General features: G+C 40.0%; 1 protein-coding gene across 3 annotated transcripts in view; it reads right to left on the bottom strand.

Moving 5' to 3' along the window:
* NRF1 (nuclear respiratory factor 1) overlaps nt 1–18,211 on the bottom strand; it is a 58,179-nt gene that overhangs the window by 33,642 nt on the left and 6,326 nt on the right. For all 3 annotated transcript variants that reach the window (XR_005724314.1, XM_040259620.1, XM_040259621.1), the window contains exons 2-5: nt 11,392–11,550; nt 10,161–10,358; nt 8,368–8,469; nt 2,802–2,959 (exon numbers count right to left, since the gene is read on the bottom strand). Coding sequence is in view for 2 of the 3 variants with exons in the window: in XM_040259620.1 (XP_040115554.1) it covers nt 2,802–2,959; nt 8,368–8,469; nt 10,161–10,358; nt 11,392–11,550 (617 nt within the window). In the remaining variant the exon portion in view is untranslated. The remainder of the gene's footprint in view (nt 1–2,801; nt 2,960–8,367; nt 8,470–10,160; nt 10,359–11,391; nt 11,551–18,211) is intronic.

The raw sequence follows: 18,211 nt of genomic DNA, 5'->3' as shown, positions 1-18,211 counted from the left end.
GAAAAAAGAAGGCCTGTTCTGCACCTGTCCTGACCGCCTTTCCCATTAGCAGCTGAGGGGGCCCCTCTGTCTTGTGCCCCACCTGCCATTCCACGTGGCCAGCCTCTCTCTCTTTAGTCTGTGCCCACACCTGCTGCTTACAGTGCAGCAAAGGTGCAGGTGATTGTTAAGAGAACCAGGCCTGTTCCACCTGCACCCGAAAGAGATGGCTGGAAGAGAACAGCTCTATGAAATCGTTGTTACCACAGGAACAAAGACCAGATTCACAGTGTATTTTTCACCAAGCTGACTTCCAGCAACAAATTCTGTGGAGAGGCTGGGGATGGGTCTCATCCCACAGAGAAGCAAACACCAAGGGCTTGTGTTTCAAGCCTAACCCTCCTGACATTAGACAGTGATAACAGCTCCTGGAATTAGGAGCCCATGATGTTCCCCTAACAGCCTGCAATATCTAGTCATCACTGCCAGGCTTGGTTTCTTCACCTCCAGCAGAGGCTGCAACACACCATCCCCCAACACTCATTGGGGCCATGATTGCAAACAGATTTCAACATCTCTTTACTCCTCCTTCACGCCATAGTGAACCATATTCTCCTTCCTTTGGAGTAAACACTGTAGCCGCCTCAGCTGCCTCTGAGTTTGTTAACAAGCCCCCAGGGGAAACCATTACCCTCCTTGCCTTTGGAAAAAAGCCCTGGTCCTCACACTAAAGGGAGCCAGAAATGTGTCTCATATTTTCCAGCATGGACAGGGTTCTCAGGACACCCACACTTCACTGGACCGTCCAGGGTGCTGGCTCAATGACATGCAGATTTTCTGGCCTTCAGTGGTGGCCTGTTAAGGCCCCATGCTTCAGTGAGGGGTTACCAAACCAAAAGGAAGGAGCGTCTCACTCTGGTCATGGTTTTCAGAAGTTTATCTCTATGTGTCTTCTCTCAAAGGCATGAGTGGGCTTGAGTCACAGTGCAGGAGATCAAGTAAGACTTTCATGTCAGTGAAAAATGATACGGTTCAATGGGCTAAGTTTCAAGTCACTCAGGGACTCACTGATAACTCTGGAAGGATAAGCATGTGTATGTTTCAGTTCAATCACCAAGTCCTGGCCATACTTCCTTCAAACTCCAGTCACTTTATCTCCACTAGTAGTTTCCAAGCCTTTGACAAGTCACAAATGGACTACCTCTTCTCAAATGGACTTCATTTCTAATCTCTTCTTACTATAAGCAGTTCTGAATAGATGAATCTTAGATTTCTAAGTTAAATGATAATAAATATAAATCCTGAAATGCTAACTACAGGCCAGCCGGTTTGATGAGAGTTTTATATCCAACATTTCAATGAGTCTTTACAATTCTACATGATGAAAATTATCCTTATTTGATGAGACCAATGCTCAGGGGTGAAATTTCTCAAGACAGTATGGCGACTAAATGGCAGAGGTAGGATTCAAACCTGAACCAATATGACCTCAGAAATGCTCTCAGCTCCCGTACTATACAGCCTCATGGAAACCCATACCTAAGCCTATCAAGGCTTTCTACTGTCCATCACAGCCAATCTAAACTTTATCTGATGTTTATATTTTGAAGGAGGTGATCCCCTTCTGAATTCCCCCTATGTTCATAGTCCACACTATACAACTGGACAGTGAATTACACTCTGACTAACATGTTTGCTAAGTGGTTTACTGAAATCAATCTCCCAATCACGTTGTTATTTCTTTAATGGCAGACAATATACCTTAGAGCACTTGTTATATACAATCTTACCTAGTAGAGTGCTGGCATGTCGTAAGAATTCACCGACTATCTGAGACTAATAGCTGCTGGACCTGACAATAACAGTAGCCTCACCACACGCTGGGCACTAACCTGAGGCTCTCACATGCACCGGCTTTTCCAACTCTCACTCCAGTTCTCACAGTAGGTACTGTCTTTACCCCCATGTTACACAGAGGAAAGCCTGGGCATTGAGCTCAAGTAAACTGCCCAAGTCAAACAGCTAGTAAGGGACAGAGCTGGGATTCAAACCCAGATAATCTGGCCTCAAAGCACACCCTCTTAACCATTATTTAAAGTATCTGGGTCAATTGAAAATAAAATTGTGTCAGCAATGAACAAAAAGAAGAATAATATGGGGATGATTTTTTTCTGTCAACAATCAATAGAAGGAACCACATGGAAAGTAATACAATTTCGTTTTGGGAGCTACCTCTTACTAGAGTATTCCACCCTACAGTATCCTTCCTAAGTATATCTGAAGAAAAAAGGTTCAGTTTTTCCCCAATAATCCACAACTTATTTTATTTCAAAGGCACTGATAAGCAAAGAACAAATTCCTTGAAAAGTCAGTAAAGTTAGCTCCTGATCAGCTAAAACATGGATTAATATCCATAACAAAAAGCAGTTTCTTTGTAGGGTGAAAGGAAAATCAATCCCAAAGCTTCTTGATTTTTCTTTTTATTATTACATCCTTTGGTCCCTTTAAAAAAACAAGGTACATCTTGCTGTTGCTTTTGGTCTGTTAATGATCACAGAACAGGATACAGCAAAAGGGACCCATATCCCTGACCAGCAGGTTTCAGCAGGAAGTCAGAAAGGCTGAACTGGTTGCTGGAGGTGGAGTGGAATGGGAATAGGGTGGGTGAGGGCTGATTACATGACAACTTTACAATATCTTATGGGTTAAGAGTATTAAGTTCCAAATGCCAGTTGTGACAAAGTGAGGTACGACGTTTCTCTTTACATCTGTATACAGGGACAGAGTCGCCCTCCTCTTTTACTGCCCACCCCTGCCTCCACCTGTTGAGTGCCATGGTGACCGTAGCTCCCTGTTGCATCTCCTGAGAAGCTGCCACTGCGGCCTCTGCCAGTGATGCTACCGCCTGGGTGGCCTCTGACGCTTGCGTTGTCTGGATGGTCATCTCACCCCCCTGTAACGTGGCCCAGTTTTGTTCCACCTGAGGCAGAAAAGGACAGGCTAGTTAAAAAATCAGTCACAAGAGGATGGTGATTATGATTTCAAAAGTCATATTTCTAAAAAATTGCCATGTGCTCAGCCAAATACATACATACTATAAATTAACATGACTTACAATGTATAGGATAGGGTTTTTAGCATGGTATTTTTTGGGTTAAAAAGGGGGTATTAGAATATATATTTGAATTTGCTTACATTTGCACAAAGAAATTCTGGAAGGACACAAAAGAAACCAATGAAAATATTTTCCTCAGTGTGTGCGGAGGAATGTGGGAATAGGCTGGATAGAAAACAGAGAGCAAGATGTTCCACTGTATCCTTTTAAATAATTTTCAAAATATCTGAGTTTTTGAATAAACCGTAAGTATACTTCTAAAAAAAAAATTCAAACTGTACCAAAGGGGAGAGAGTGCCAGTATTCTAGACTCTTTGCCCAAAGGCTACTACTATCACCTGTTTCTCCATTTCTCCTGCATCTCTCTGCGGGGATATTCTCTTGATAATTTAGACACACACACACACACACACACACACACACACACTCTCTGAAGAAAAACTGCAGCATATGCTACATATATTCTTGTACCCTGCTTTTTTCACAAACAATACAGCTCTGAAATGATTCTAACTTGGAATGTATCAAACTGCTTCATTCGTTCATGATTCATAATAATGGCTGCACAGCATTACATAGATACATATGATTTATTTAACCAGCCATTTTTCAATGGGCATTTAAGTAGCTTCCAATGCTTTGCTATTACAAACAGGACAGGATGATATATACTACTTTGTATAGTTTATGTGAGTCTACTTATTCAGTAAATTCCTAGAGGCAGAATTATATATCCAAATTACTTTCTATTTTTATTTTTGATGGAAACTGCCAAATTTAATAAATAATTTTTTTAATGTAGCAAAAACTGCTTTTCTTTTACTGGCGAGGAATTATGAAGAAACAAACAACAAAACAAAAAACCATACTATCTGGTTATTCGGAGTAGATAAAAATTCAGCTTTTTTAGATCTAGCACAGGGTTTCTCATCCTTGGCACTATTGACATTTTAGGTTAAACAACTCTGAGTTCTGTCCTGTGCATTGTAGGATGTGTAACAGCATCCTCCCCAGTCATGAGAATCAAAAATATCTTCAGACAGCACCAATATCTTCAGACAGCACCAAATGTCCTTTCTGACGGGCACAGGGGTGTACCTGGCTGACAATGACTGATTTCAGTATAATGCTTTGCATTAAGAGATTCCATTCCCCTCCGCCTCCCCGCCCTGCCCCAGTTCTGGATACCTGAATCTAGCTACTTCAGTCCATTTTGTTCAATAAATACTGTTGAGTATCTCTCCCATCCATCACCACCAAAACCCAAAAAGCAGCAGGGGCAATGAAAGCCATTTCAGTTCTAAAACATGGCAGGTGATAAGTCAAGCAGCTCAGGTATAGTATTTCTACAGATTCCGGTCTTAGGATGCTAGCTGTTCTTACTGGAGCTCCCACTGGGGCCCAGGGCTAGCTCACTTGAGCCTGTACATTACTGTGTCCCAAAGAAAGTACCATGAGCTCTAAGAGAACAGATCCTTAAACTGCCTCCCCCTTTGGTTCTATTACTATACTTTTTCACAGTGCTTCTCCAAATGTTTGTCAAAGGTCCCCCAGAGACTGAGACACCCCTCTGAGCTACCTTAGTGTGTGCCCTGAGTTCTTATGAGCAGTGGGTTGTGGCTGCAAGCCTTCAGTGCTCTAAGAGCCAGAGACATCCTACTTCCTTCCTTTAAAGCTGCAAAGGTGCCCACTCAGGAATTCACAAAACTCTTGCTTCTTAAGGTATTATCGCTTTGATCTTATTACTCCAATGAGCATCACAGAAAACAACATCATTTGAGATGATGAATTACATTCCCAGTTTCTAGATGGCCAATGATTCTATTCTGAAAATCAGCTGAAGCTGGCCAGCCCTGTAGCATTTCCTCTTTCCACATCTGCCCCACTATACTTCTGCCCACCCTCCTACAAAGTGTGGCCCCGTGCAGCTCTCCCAAGTACTCAGGCTCAACTCACAGCAGCAACTCCATATACATGCATTTAGTTACAGCTATTATTTGTAGTGGAAATAGTATTAGAATGTTGCCATATACAGTATACGTTAAGGAAGTTGAATTTATGGCACAGACGATTAATGGATTGTGGTGTAGGGTGGAGAAGAAGTGGGAAGAAGAAGTAAATGAAGAGATTTCTATTCAGAGTATTGACAGGCAATACACCAATCAGCTTAGGTGTTAATGTTTCTCTGGAATTTCCTATTCTTGAGTCTCAGTGCTTTGGTTGTGCTTGCTTGGGCTCTTGCTGGACTCCCTTGCCATCTTTTGGGAACCACTCGATGGTTATCTATGCCTGGGCGTCACCATGTCTCAGAGAAAAGGCCACACACTCTAGAAGGGAAAGATTCAGAGGACGTATGGTCAGCTTCTGTGCTTTTCTGAGACAGAGCCGCTACAGTGAGGCCTCTCAGACTGTGGCGACCTTGCCGCTCCGGCCGTCGTGGACCACCTGTGGCTTTTCCCCACTTCTGCCCTGCGATGTGCCACCTGTGCTGCTCTCTTTGACAGGAACCCAACTCCTGTCCTTCCTGCCGCTGCTTCCTATTCACCCCTCCAATCTGAGATCAGCTGAGACAAGAGCTGCGACAGCTCCGCTTGAAGACAACTCCCTACAGCCAGCCCAAGGCTCAGGACCTCTTCTCTTGTGCCCCACCACACCCTGGGCTGGCTTCTACTAGATCCTTCTCTCATTGCCATTTTCTCTGATGTGTTTTTCTCTACCAGCTACCTGTGGGCTCTTTAAGAGCAAGGAAGGTCTTTATTTTCCTCTACTTCTAGTATATATAGTGCCTGGCACAGAACTCAGAAAGCATTTACTTAACGGCCAGATGAAGAACATGTTCCATTATTCATATTTCTCTGCTTGTTCTTCAGTGTGTCCATATTTCAAATAAACTGATATTCATAAAAGCCCACCTAAAATAAGCTATGCTACTTCAAAACTGTTAGCATGTGTTGATGACTCAGTTTAAAGTTCATTATCTCTCATGTGTCCATAGTTCAGTTCTTCCGCTGCTTCTTTAACGGAATCATGTGCCACCATGATCAGATATCATAGTGATGCAACTAACTGGATGTGGAATGCAGTATGATTTAATGGAAGAGCTCACACTGGCAAGGCTAGGATAACAAAATGACCTTACAACTTCTAAAAGTATAAGTACTATTTATTTCTGTAAAGAACTTTCTGTTTCTGGGAAGAAACTATGCTAAATACAGGCAGTCGGATGTTTCTCCTGAGTCATCTGATGCAATGCTTTGTTGCCTTGATGTGGTCTTACCTTTCCAAGCCTGTGAGATAGTCTGACTAATCACAGTGCTCATGGCTCAAAACTAAGATGCTTAACAATCGTGTCAACATCTAAGAGAGATCAGAAGGCAAACAGAAGCGAACCATAAAATCTAAAGCTTGTTGCCACTTTCTGAGACAATGTATGCTTCTTTTCTTCATATCCTTTTTGTTTTATTGGAAATATGGGAAGGGTTAGAATTTTTTAAATCTGTCTGAATTTGGATATTTACCAACAGGTTATTTGTGTATATCATTCACACACTTCCATATAAGTGACTTAAAATGATGTTAGTCTGCTAGAAAAGCCATAGATACGTGACTAAGATGTTTTTTCCCTTCATATTTTCCATGAACTTTTGAAAACGTTGATTATGTGAAGTTATTTTGTAAAACAGGTTTCAAAAAATTCACCTCTTGAGAAGTGTCTAGGAAAATCAAAGTTACTTTCTTTAAATAGTACCCAGGAAACGTTCAGTAGGGAGATATGGTAAATAACTTCAAAAAGTAACCAATTCCACAAACCTACCAACCTGTGTCTTTGCTACCTCCTTCACACTTCAGGGAGTGTCTGTCCTTTAGTCTTCGTGTTTGGGGACTGACAACTTTCCCCCTCAGCTAGTCCATTCTCTTTCATGATGAGTACATACTTTGGTAAGTCAATCTCCTGTTGACTTTTACCTTTCTATACCAGGAAATCAAAGGCCAGCTCCTGCCCCAAACCCTCCCAGTCTTGGATACCAGAAACATTCTATTCTGAAGGTACCACTCTGCAGCATCTCTTACAGCAGGGACCACAGTTCACTCACACAGACCCCTCTCGGAGAGCAGGGCTCCTGTGTAATTCAGCTCCATACGTCTAACACCTGAACTGCAGCATGGTAGGGGCGGGAGCCTGCTGTGATTCTCTCCACTTCACTAGCCAGGAAGTGCAGCAGTTCTCGACCTTTCCTGAGACGCACAAATGATAGTGATTTTGCGATGTTCTCAGTGGAAACAGTCTATGGTTTTGAGCAAAGGGGAGATAATATTTTTAGTTTCATTTCTGATATGGCTCTTGACATCTGTTGGCTAGTTTTCAAACTTCAGGAGTACAACCTTTAGGGGAAAAGCCTATAGTCACTTAACAAACCCTTTCCTGAACTTCCCTGATGGCTCAGAGCTTAGACAACATTTTTCTAAATGTGTTACCCAGCTCGTACACTTAGGTTACTCTGCACCTTTGGACAAATCACCTAACTTTTTCCCTTTTATTATGTAAAAAGCGAAGATGATAACAGAACTTATACTTCCTAGAGCTGAGACGTGCTTAGTTTACTGAGTGCTCAATAAAGGTTAACTACCTTTAAGTTTATATTCTATAATTAGCTCAGTTTTCATGTGGAAGAATTTTCTTGTTTTTGCTTCTTTGAGGGTTTTCTTGACTGTGTCACACAGCTTGTGGGATATTACTTCTTCAACCAGGGACTGAACCTGGGCCATGCCATGAAGGTGCCGAGTCCTAACCACTGGACTGCCTGGGAATTCCCAAGGAAGGATTTTCTTGTGAAGTATTTTCAAAGGATCATTTACAATGCAATAAATCATGTCTACTGTTTTACAAATATATATACATATATATCCCTTCAAAGAATGTTTTAGTCAGCTTGTTTTAATGATCTAACTATTTAAAATAAAGTCAAAAGATTAAATTCTTTGGAATTCACAGCATAAAAGTATTTAATGGATATAAAATGCTATGTTGCAAATGTAAAATTTTAAGTTCCTGACAGTTATGTCTGAGTCATAAAGATCCATTAATTTCAATTGTTATACACAGAGTATGCTATCTGCAAAACTGGCATGGAATGATATTTTTAGAAGGTTTACATAAGACAATGCTATAGATGTCTAGGCTACTTACAGTCTCTTCATATTCTGGCCCCTCTCTTCTCTTCCACCTATACATTCAAGCATCAAGTGAAAACAGACTGAATCCTCTTTCTTACCTCTCCATCAGCAACCGCCGAATAATTCACTTGGGCAACAGTGACTGTGGTCGGCAATTCTGAAGCATCAGCCAATGTGGCTACTGTTGCTCCTGTACCAACCTAAACAAAAACATTGAAGTAGTAAGTGTCAATGAATGGTTTCTTCAACCTCTCTTTTGCTCAGAAGTGAAGACTCATTCAATCCCAAATTCAGCAGAGGTAATGATTAATATGCAATGAAATATGAAATCAATGACTAAAATAATACATCAGACACTAACATGAGCTTCAGAGTTTTACTTCAACCAAATAAGTCAATATTAGAAGCCATCATGTTTCATCATTGGTGCCTTATGTCAGCTAACCAACTTTCTCTTCTCACCCCAATCTGAATTTTAGAGATTCCCTATCTATTTCTGCTTTATTGACTATGCCAAAGCCTTTGACTGTGTGGATCACAATAAACTGTGGAAAATTCTGAAAGAGATGGGAATACCAGACCACCTGACCTGCCTCTTGAGAAACCTGTATGCAGATCAGGAAGCAACAGTTAGAACTGAACATGGAACAACAGACTGGTTCCAAATAGGAAAAGGAGTACGTCAAGGCTGTGTATTGTCATCCTGCTTATTTAACTTATATGCAGAATACTTCATGAGAAACGCTGGGCTGGAGGAAACACAGGCTGGAATCAAGACTGCTGGGAGAAATATCAATAACCTCAGATATGCAGATGATACCACCCTTATGGCAGAAAGTGAAGAATAACTAAAGAGCCTCTTGATGAAGGTAAAAGAGGAGAGTGAAAAAGTTGGCTTAAAGCTCAACATTCAGAAAACAAAGATCATGGCATCTGGTCCCATCACTTCATGGCAAATAGATGGGGAAACAGTGGAAACAGTGTCAGACTTTATTTTTGGGAGCTCCAAAATCACTGCAGATGATGACTGCAGCCATGAAATTAAAAGACACTTACTCCTTGGAAGGAAAGTTATGACCAACCTAGACAGCCTATTGAAAAGCAGAGACATTACTTTGTCAACAAAGATCTGTCTAGTCAAGGCTATGGTTTTTCCAGTGGTCATGTATGGATGTGAGAGTTGGACTATAAAGAAAGCTGAGTGCCAAAGAATTGATGCTGATGGTGTTGGAGAAGACTCTTAAGAGTCCCTTGGACTGCAAGGAGATCCAACCAGTCCATCCTAAAGGAAATCAGTCCTGAATATTCATTGGAAGGACTGATGTTGAAGCTGAAACTCCAACTTTGGTCACCTGATGTGAAAAGCTGACTCATTTGAAAAGACTCTGATGCTGGGAAAGATTGAGGGCAGGAGGAGAAGGGGACGACAGAGGATGAGATGGTTGGATGGCATCACTGACTCAATGGACATGGGTTTCGGTGAACTCTGGGAGTTGGTAATGGACAGGGAGGGCTGGAGTGCTGTGGTTCATGGGGTCGCAGAGTCGGACACAACTGAGCGACTGAACTGAACTCATCTACCAACAAATTGTGTTTTACCTCAGAAGTAATTCAGAAGGACTATTTCCTGGCCACTAATAGAGTAAAATAACAAAAAATGAAAACCTTTTTTGAACCGAGCTTTGATTTGGAAATATACAGAAAAGCTATCTATAGCTCTGTATTTAGCAAAATACAAGCAATTTAAAATATTATTTAAAAAATCAAGTTCAGGTAGTAAGATCTTAGGGAGCTATATAAAGTTCATATAAGAATTTATGTAAATACAACTCTCTAGCCTGACCTGCTTCAGAAATCACAGTCTGACTTACTCACCGTAAGGCTTACTCACCTGGATAAGCGAGACAGTGCCATCAGGGTTACTAAAGGTCTGGACTACGGTCTGTGATGGTACCAGGTGGGCTATGCTGTGTGTGGCTGTGGCCTGTGTTTGTGTTTGTTGATCTTCAAAAGCATACAGAAGGTCCTCCCGCCCATGCTGTTTATAACAGTTTTTAACTATGGTCCGTAGTGCTTGGGTCCATGAAACCTGTCATCAAAAGACCAGAAAAGCACATAAAGTCACAAAGAATGCTGGTTATTTAGTTCCACTGGGGAATAAGCAGCTGGTTAGCTATCAAACAAACCAAATCAAACTGGGATGGAGTAACTCTCTTCAGGATTACTTCTCACAGACCCATCTGAACACAAGGAAATTCAGCACCAAGTACCACAGATTTCACACTGGTTTCCTTCCTGATCAAGGTCTGGATTAGGTTTTGGGTTTTATACCCTACTCTAACCTGAGGTCAACTTGTAAACCTCTCATAAAAGAAGGTTACTCTTTTGTCAAGAATTTTATTTAAGATTCTTATTAAAATTTAAAAGCTAACCAAAAAACAAATATGCAGAACAAGTAAGGGAAGATACCTGGTTTAGTCTTTCTTCTTTTTTAAAATGTTTCATTATCATCAGACTTGACTAGTTTCACATCTCTCTATATGTATTTTCAACAGTGATTCTTGCTAACCAGAAATAAGGACATTTCTGAGTCTTCAAAGTGATTAATGGGGCTTTTCCAGGTGGCACTAGTGGCAAAGAAGCTGCCTGTCAATGCAGGAGACTTAAGAGACACGGGTTCGATCCCTGGGTTGGGAAGATCCCCTGGAGGAGGGCATGGCAACCCACTCCAGTATTCGTGCCTGGAGAATCCCATGGACAGAAGAGCCTGGAGGGCTCCATCCATAAGGTCGCAAAGAGTTGGACACAACTGAAGCGACTTAATACGCAAAGTGATTAATACTTTTACTTCGAGTTTCTTTAATTTTCCAAGCACCTTATAAAATTACAATAGTCCAAAAGGCAACTGAAGAGAAAAATATAAATTCATAGACCTATCCCAAGTCTTTATGGTGATGGACTGATAAACGGGAATCAGTGGATATTAAACTTCTTTTCGAGGACAGGTTTGACTACTACACATGTTTTTAGATTTTTTATAGCCTAAGAAGTAGAACAACAAAAATGAGCTGGTTGACTCAGAAAAGAAAAGCAATAGGTAACTCAGGCTAGAGAAACCTCACCCTCTGCTTCTGCTCTTCCGTGCGCACATCACTCCGAACGTTTGCCCATGGGATATCTTCAGGCCACCAGATGGGCTTGCAGCTTTCTTTGCCCCAGCCTGGTTTCCCCCGACCTGTAGAGTACTTCAGCATCTCTGGGATAAATGCCCGAAGCTGGGCCTGGAAAACAAGAGCATAGTTATCTGTAGTCATGAAATACATCTGGGATATGTTTGTGTCTCCCAACAAATTCTATGATTATAAAATAAAGAGCCTTCCTAGAGGGTCCTGCTGCTGCTAAGTTGCTTCAGTCAAGTCCGACTCTGTGCGACCCCATAGACGGCAGCCCACCAGGCTCCCCATCCCTGGGATTCTCTAGGCAAGAATACTGGAGTGGGTTGCCATTTCCTTCTCCAATGCATGAAACTGAAAAGTCAAAGTGAAGTTGCTCAGTTGTGTCCGACTCTTAGCGATCCCATGGACTGCAGCCTACCAGGCTCCTCCGTCCATGGGATTTTCCAGGCAAGAGTACTGGAGTGGGGTGCCATTGCCTTCTCCACCTGGAGGGTCCTAGAGAGTTCCAAATTGTGATGTTAGAACTGACTGCTTCCCATAGGTTACTAGAGCTCCATGAGTGATGAAGAATTATACGTATGTTGATAAAGTGCACCTTAAGCTGCATGTCATACACTTGTTCCTGTAAGATCAAGAATATCTAGTCTTGTGTTTGATTTCCACCCCCTAAGGTTCTATTGATGCTATAGCTCATCTCCCTTCTAGAACATCTATGGATATAAGGTGTCAAACAAAGTCAACATGTTTTCAGAAAAAAAAAAAAAAAGTGTTGTTTTGGAGATAGTAATCAGGACAATAAAATGAGAGCAATAAGAGGTGAGGAACAGATGAAAATCACTGTTATTTGTAAATAGTATGACTGTGTATCTGGAAATCCCTAGAGAATAAAATGAAAAACCACTATAAACAATAAGAGAACTCAGTAACATGACTGACTATATGAAAATATATGAAAATAAATGGGATTTACTTAATAAAAAGGGAAAATAACTCTAAAACTCTTCTACAAAGTTTTTAGTAAGGTAGTCCAATGTCTGTGAGTCTGACATATAGTAACATAATGACACATGTGTTGACCTTAAACATATTATGGATTTCATCCAGATTATTTTACAAATCAAATCCAGACCAAACAGATGTTAAACCACAGAGACAACTACCATTCTTTGTCTTCTGGCATGGTTACCACAATGTGTGTATGCTGGGGGAGAAGAGGAGGCTACTTTGTGAATATTCTTAATTGCTAACAATGATTTTTGGCAAGAGAATCAGTTTATCAAGTTATAGTCTTCCCCCTCAGACCTACTGCTGTCTTCTGAACCTGATGGTCTATAGTACTCGAGACATAAGCAACATCTTCCATCTAAGGACACACTTATATTGCCTCTTATGACCAAAATGAGAACAGTTTTAGCATGAGTCAGACCCAAGGACATGGACTTGTAGCTTGTAGAGAAAGAAAAAACACAGAAATGGGAATACTTAAGTATTAATGAGAGAATGAGTACAGCAACCCTTGTATTGAAGAACCTACTTAAACATCAAGCTCTCTCATTTAAATATTATTTAATTGAAAGATGATAGAAATTAGCAGATAATATGGAATCACAAACCCAAATCGGTAATGTTCATCTAATAAAAAGTTTTGGTTGACAGTATTTACATTGCTAATTTGTGTCCCAAGCCTGCTATTTCACCTCTCTTTCTAAGTCCCCCTTGTCTCCCAGACAGTCTCCTGCCTGCAGGATATGATATAATACACTCTGTTATATATTTGGCTCTGTGGCATCAAGCAGCAGGCTAATAGAAATGTATCCATTTGCAAACCCAGGCTATCAGCTGGCTCATGAGGTCACTTCTTCAGTTATTTTAAGAAAGTGCATCTCAAAGTCATTTTTCCCTTTATCCTGGCTTCCTGGGAGTGTGTCTTTCTCTAGCCTCAGTTATATAGAGAAGGAAAAGGTTCAATCCTCACAATATTTACATTTCTTCATATAAAGAAACAATAGCATTCTCAGATGGGTAAACAAAATAAACTCCTATCACAGATTTTTACGTCTCCCCTTTCTTTTATTCCATTAACAGTCTTCAAAAGGAGAGTTCTTTATATCCATAGAATGAAGAGATAATGAAACAAGAAGGCCAAATATCTCTAAATTAACAAAAAAAAATGAAAGTTTTCGTAAAAGTCTGAAAAGATGTTTTATTTGCTAGAACTTCTAGATGGGAAATATTTCAAAGCCCTAGGAAGAAGACAGTAGAGGCTAATGAGAGGCAGCAGAAACAGAAGCAGCACAAAGGAAAGGTGACTTCCACAGACCAAAAAAAAAAAAAAAAAAAAATCCCATTAAGTTAAAAAATGGACCCAGAGTGAAATTAACAAATTTCAATACAGAGTCAGATCTTAACTTTTTAAAGAACTATCAAGTACAAAATTTGCCTCTATATCAAAATAAAAAGCAAATCGTACTTCCTACCAGAAAAGTTAACTTTTCAAGTATGTACAGTTTAGGGGTGAGGGAAAATTTCTGCATTTAAGTGCACAGAGATAACGTGATAAAGGCAATTTTCCACTACACTATTTTTATACTGTTCCAAATAACAAGTGTTCGCAAAGGGATATTAATAAAGGGAAATGAGCTATCTAGTATAGAAAGAGTTAAATGATTTCTTTCCAGAATTCAACACTGTGCTCTCATTACCAGTTGGATTAATTACTGGTCCTGGAGAGTTTTGGAAACCCAAGCTACTCAATGTGCTTGTTAAGGAAGGTTTGTCTTTAATCCGCAGGGGAGACAATCAACAGGATGAGCAAAGGTAAAGCCTATCCTCTCCGGCTGTCCTTTAATTGGGCTGCAACGAGCTTTTCTGGCCTCTCATTCTGATTTAGGGCTCAAGACCGGCTTCAAGTGTCCAGCTTGGTTAGTAAGCCCACTTGAAATCAGCAGAGGATAGAAAACACCACTCCTTCCAGGGCACACTCAGCAAAGAAAAAATTTGTTACATTTTGCCAGTGGCAATCAAAAATAAAGATTAAATAGAAACCACAGATAGTTTTTAAAAAGAAGATTTTTCTAACTCTTAAAGTTTTAATCTGGCCAAAATGAAACAATACTTATTATGCTATAAATTTTCCACTTGTAAATTCAGCCACTTCTTTGTGGTCCAACAATACATTACCCTTATATATTCCCAACTACTCTTCTCATTCTCTCTCTCTTCACTCTGCATGTTCCCGAGATGAGGAATTTTGAGGCTTCAGGTGTCCACTTAGGTTCAGTTACCAAGAAAAGGCCTTTCAAAATAAAATGTTTGCCAACCCCATATCTACTGAAGAGTCTGGAGAATATGCAAATATTTAAAGACATAACAGCTAAAATCAAGCCACATTAAAAGACAATGTTTTCTACATCCCACAGGAAAACAGCAACAGAGCAGAGAAGGAAAACCGAAGAACTTTCCGAGTGTGGCTTCATTATTTTAACTTAAAATTATGAACTTCCAGTTGATAGTCCCTATCATACTCAGATGGATATTTAAAGGGCATTAGAAAATAAAAACAAAATGATTTTTTTGCTCATTATCGGGAATTATTTGTATCCCTGATCTCTGTTCATAGAGGTAATGAAAGTGACTTTCCTTACTAGAAACACCAATCCTATGTCCCCACATTCCCCAGGAGGGCCAGCAGAAACACTGGTTTCTCTTAATCTCATTTTCCCATAAAACACACTTTCATGGAAACACAGGAAGAACAAGTTTGGAAGGAAAGAGAAAATCGCAGAATTCAAGGGACAGCCAATGAAGACATTCCTCTCTCAAGCCAACATTTCTGCCTCTGTCTCCATACAACATCAATCCATTACACTGTCTCTCTCCCATTAATCAAAACGTTCTTAAAATTCTACCTTCTCTTTGAAGGAGTCTCAGACTGGTCAGTTTCTGCTACCTTATCCTAACTGTGCTCTTCTGTATCTAAATCTAAATAACACAGATAAGGTCAAAACTCTTTCTTGATCCATCCTTCCCTAATCTAGTTACCTGTCCAGAGACATTAATTTGATGAACATCCTTTCTTATAGGTCAAATTCTATGCATTTGCACAGATATATGCTGGAAAGGCACAGTTTTATGTGATGGAAAAAACACACATATTTACATATTTTAGTATAATTCACTTTTTCTACTCAACATTTTGCCATAGAGATCTGCTCATGGCAGTACAACTAGAATAATCTCATTTTAAAAAAAAGTAGTTGCCTAGTATCCACAGGACAGATTTTTCCAATTTATTTAACCATTCTCCTACTGATAACCATTTAGGTTGTAGCTCAGTTGGTAAAGAATCTGCCTGCAGTGCAGGAGACCCGGGTTCGATCCCTGGGTTGGGAAGATCCCCTGGAGAAGAGATACTGGCAACCCACTCCAGTATCCTTGCCTTGAAAATCTCATGGAGAGAGGAGCCTGGTGGGCTGCAGTCCATGGAGTTGCAAAGAGTCGGGCACGACTGAGCAAATAACACTAACACAGTGCCTGGACATGCTTCTTTGAGCACACCTGTGAGTATTTCTCTAGCAGAAAAGAATTGCTGGTTAAAGGGTATATGCATTTAACATTTTCACAGATACTGCATAAATATATTCCTAAAAGATTTTGTCAATCTTATTCCCACCAAATGGGCAGAACAAAACCCATTATTTCAAAACCTCCCTTCACTTTTCACATTTTTCCTTTGTTTTGCTTCCAAAAGGGAAGAAGAGCATAGCTCCAGCACCTGTGCACTGTCCAAAGCCGCTGGGCCGAGACAGGTCCTGGCTCTTGCCTGCCAGCTGCCTCAAGAGCGTGGGGTGCACAGGGTGTTCACATGTAGCCTCCTAAGCTGCCTTCACATTTTTTAATTATTCTTTTTTATTTTGGCTCATTGGATATGGGAGAAATGATTTATTTTAATTATCATTACTAGTGAGGCTGATACTTACATGTGTATTGATTGTTTTTCTTTACAATTCATAAGACTTTATTTTTCTAATTATCTTTTCACTACTTTGAAAGAAACAGTCATCTGCTCTAGATATTCTTTGCCATACAGTACACAATTATTTTTCTCTAATCTAGTTCTGTCCTGAATATAGAATATAAATGCACGTTCCCTTCCCTTAGTATTCCTGAATATACCCTGAATTATTTTACTCTACTCAAAACAGGCTGTGCTCTATTTAAGAACACAGCCAATGTTTTTGTTATTTTTCTTTTCTCTTGATTGCATCCTGCCTACCTAACATCTACAAGATGTGGAATGGCATCAGACACATCAGTACTTTTTGATCATTTAGACAGTAAGAAAAGCCTGCTCTGCACACAGACTCTGACATGACAGTAGGAGAAGCAGTTAGGACCTGGGATCCATAACGGTGGTTCTCAAAGTTCACTGCACAATGGAATTGCCTGGGGAGTTTAAACACTGCAGAAGCCTAAATCTCATCCCCAAATATTCTGGTCTAATTGGTCTAGAGCATGACCTGGGCACTAGGATTTTAAGTTCCCCTGGTGGTTCTACTGTGCAGCCAAGTTTGAGGACCACTGAACTAATTACTTCTTATCCAACCCTTCTTATTTAAAATTTTTTTTTAATTGTAGTAAAATATACATGAGATTTATCATTTAAAAATATACAGTTTAGTGGCACTAAGTACATTTGCAATGTTGTGCAATCATCACCGCTATTTCCAGAGCCCATTCACCATCAAACAGAAACTCTCTATCCATTAAACAATAATTCCCCATTTCTATTCCCCCAAACCCTGGTAACCTCTATTCTACTTTCCATCTTTATGTATTTGCCCATTCTAGATACCTCATGTAAGTGGAATCACACAATATCTGTCCTTCGTGTTTGGCATATTTCACTTAGCATAATTTCTTAGCCTTTGAGGAGAAAAGGGAAAATATATGCTTTTTTAAAACAAAGCAAAATAATACTCAAGAAAACCTAACTTGATAACTGATGAATGTTTTCTGAGTAAAACCTATTAATCCCTGTGAATAATTTCTTTCAAAGAAGTAACCACACGGTGCTGAATGTTTCTGAAGATTCCCCTGAAAACTGGTGAAGAATTACTATCCTGTTGCATCATTACTCCAAGGGGATATTAAAGCAACGAAGACTGCCCCAGTGAGAGTAAGGGGAGGCCAATAAGTTCAAGGAAGGAGAAGAAAGGGAGAGGTGAGAAGGAGTGGATTTTAACCAATAATTCCAGCCTGTTCTCTCCAGAGGTATTTATTCTATAATTCTTTGCCTGGATATTTTCTAACACAAATTCCAAAAAGATTAACAACCTCCCAAGAACAAGAAGACTCCTATAGAACTCTAATGTGGTAAAGAACATAACTGATTTTCTACTAGCAATATCGTAATTATTACTTAAAGACTCTACAAGAAATGATTTAAGTCCTTAAACTCAAAGTACAGTCTGAGAGCCAGCAGCACTGGCATCACCTAGAAGGTAGAAAGCAGAATCTCAGGTCCCACTCCAGCCCTGATTCATAATCTACATTTAAACAAACAAGACTCTCAGGTGATTTTGTACACTAAGTTTGAAAAGCACAATTAGGCCATCCTCTGGTCTCTGGTCTGAAGTATCCTAAAAAATTTTGCTAAACTGGCTTTCAAAACCTCTGAAAAAGATGATTTAATTAGAGGTTGCAGAATCTATATTAAATTAATGATTTCTTCTCCTAAGCCTTTTCTCAACCTCCTTCAATTCTT

This window comes from Oryx dammah, unplaced genomic scaffold (genome assembly GCF_014754425.2).
Source record: "Oryx dammah isolate SB20612 unplaced genomic scaffold, SCBI_Odam_1.1 HiC_scaffold_18, whole genome shotgun sequence".
NCBI lineage: Eukaryota > Metazoa > Chordata > Mammalia > Artiodactyla > Bovidae > Oryx > Oryx dammah.
This window is presented reverse-complemented; position numbering and strand designations above follow the sequence as displayed.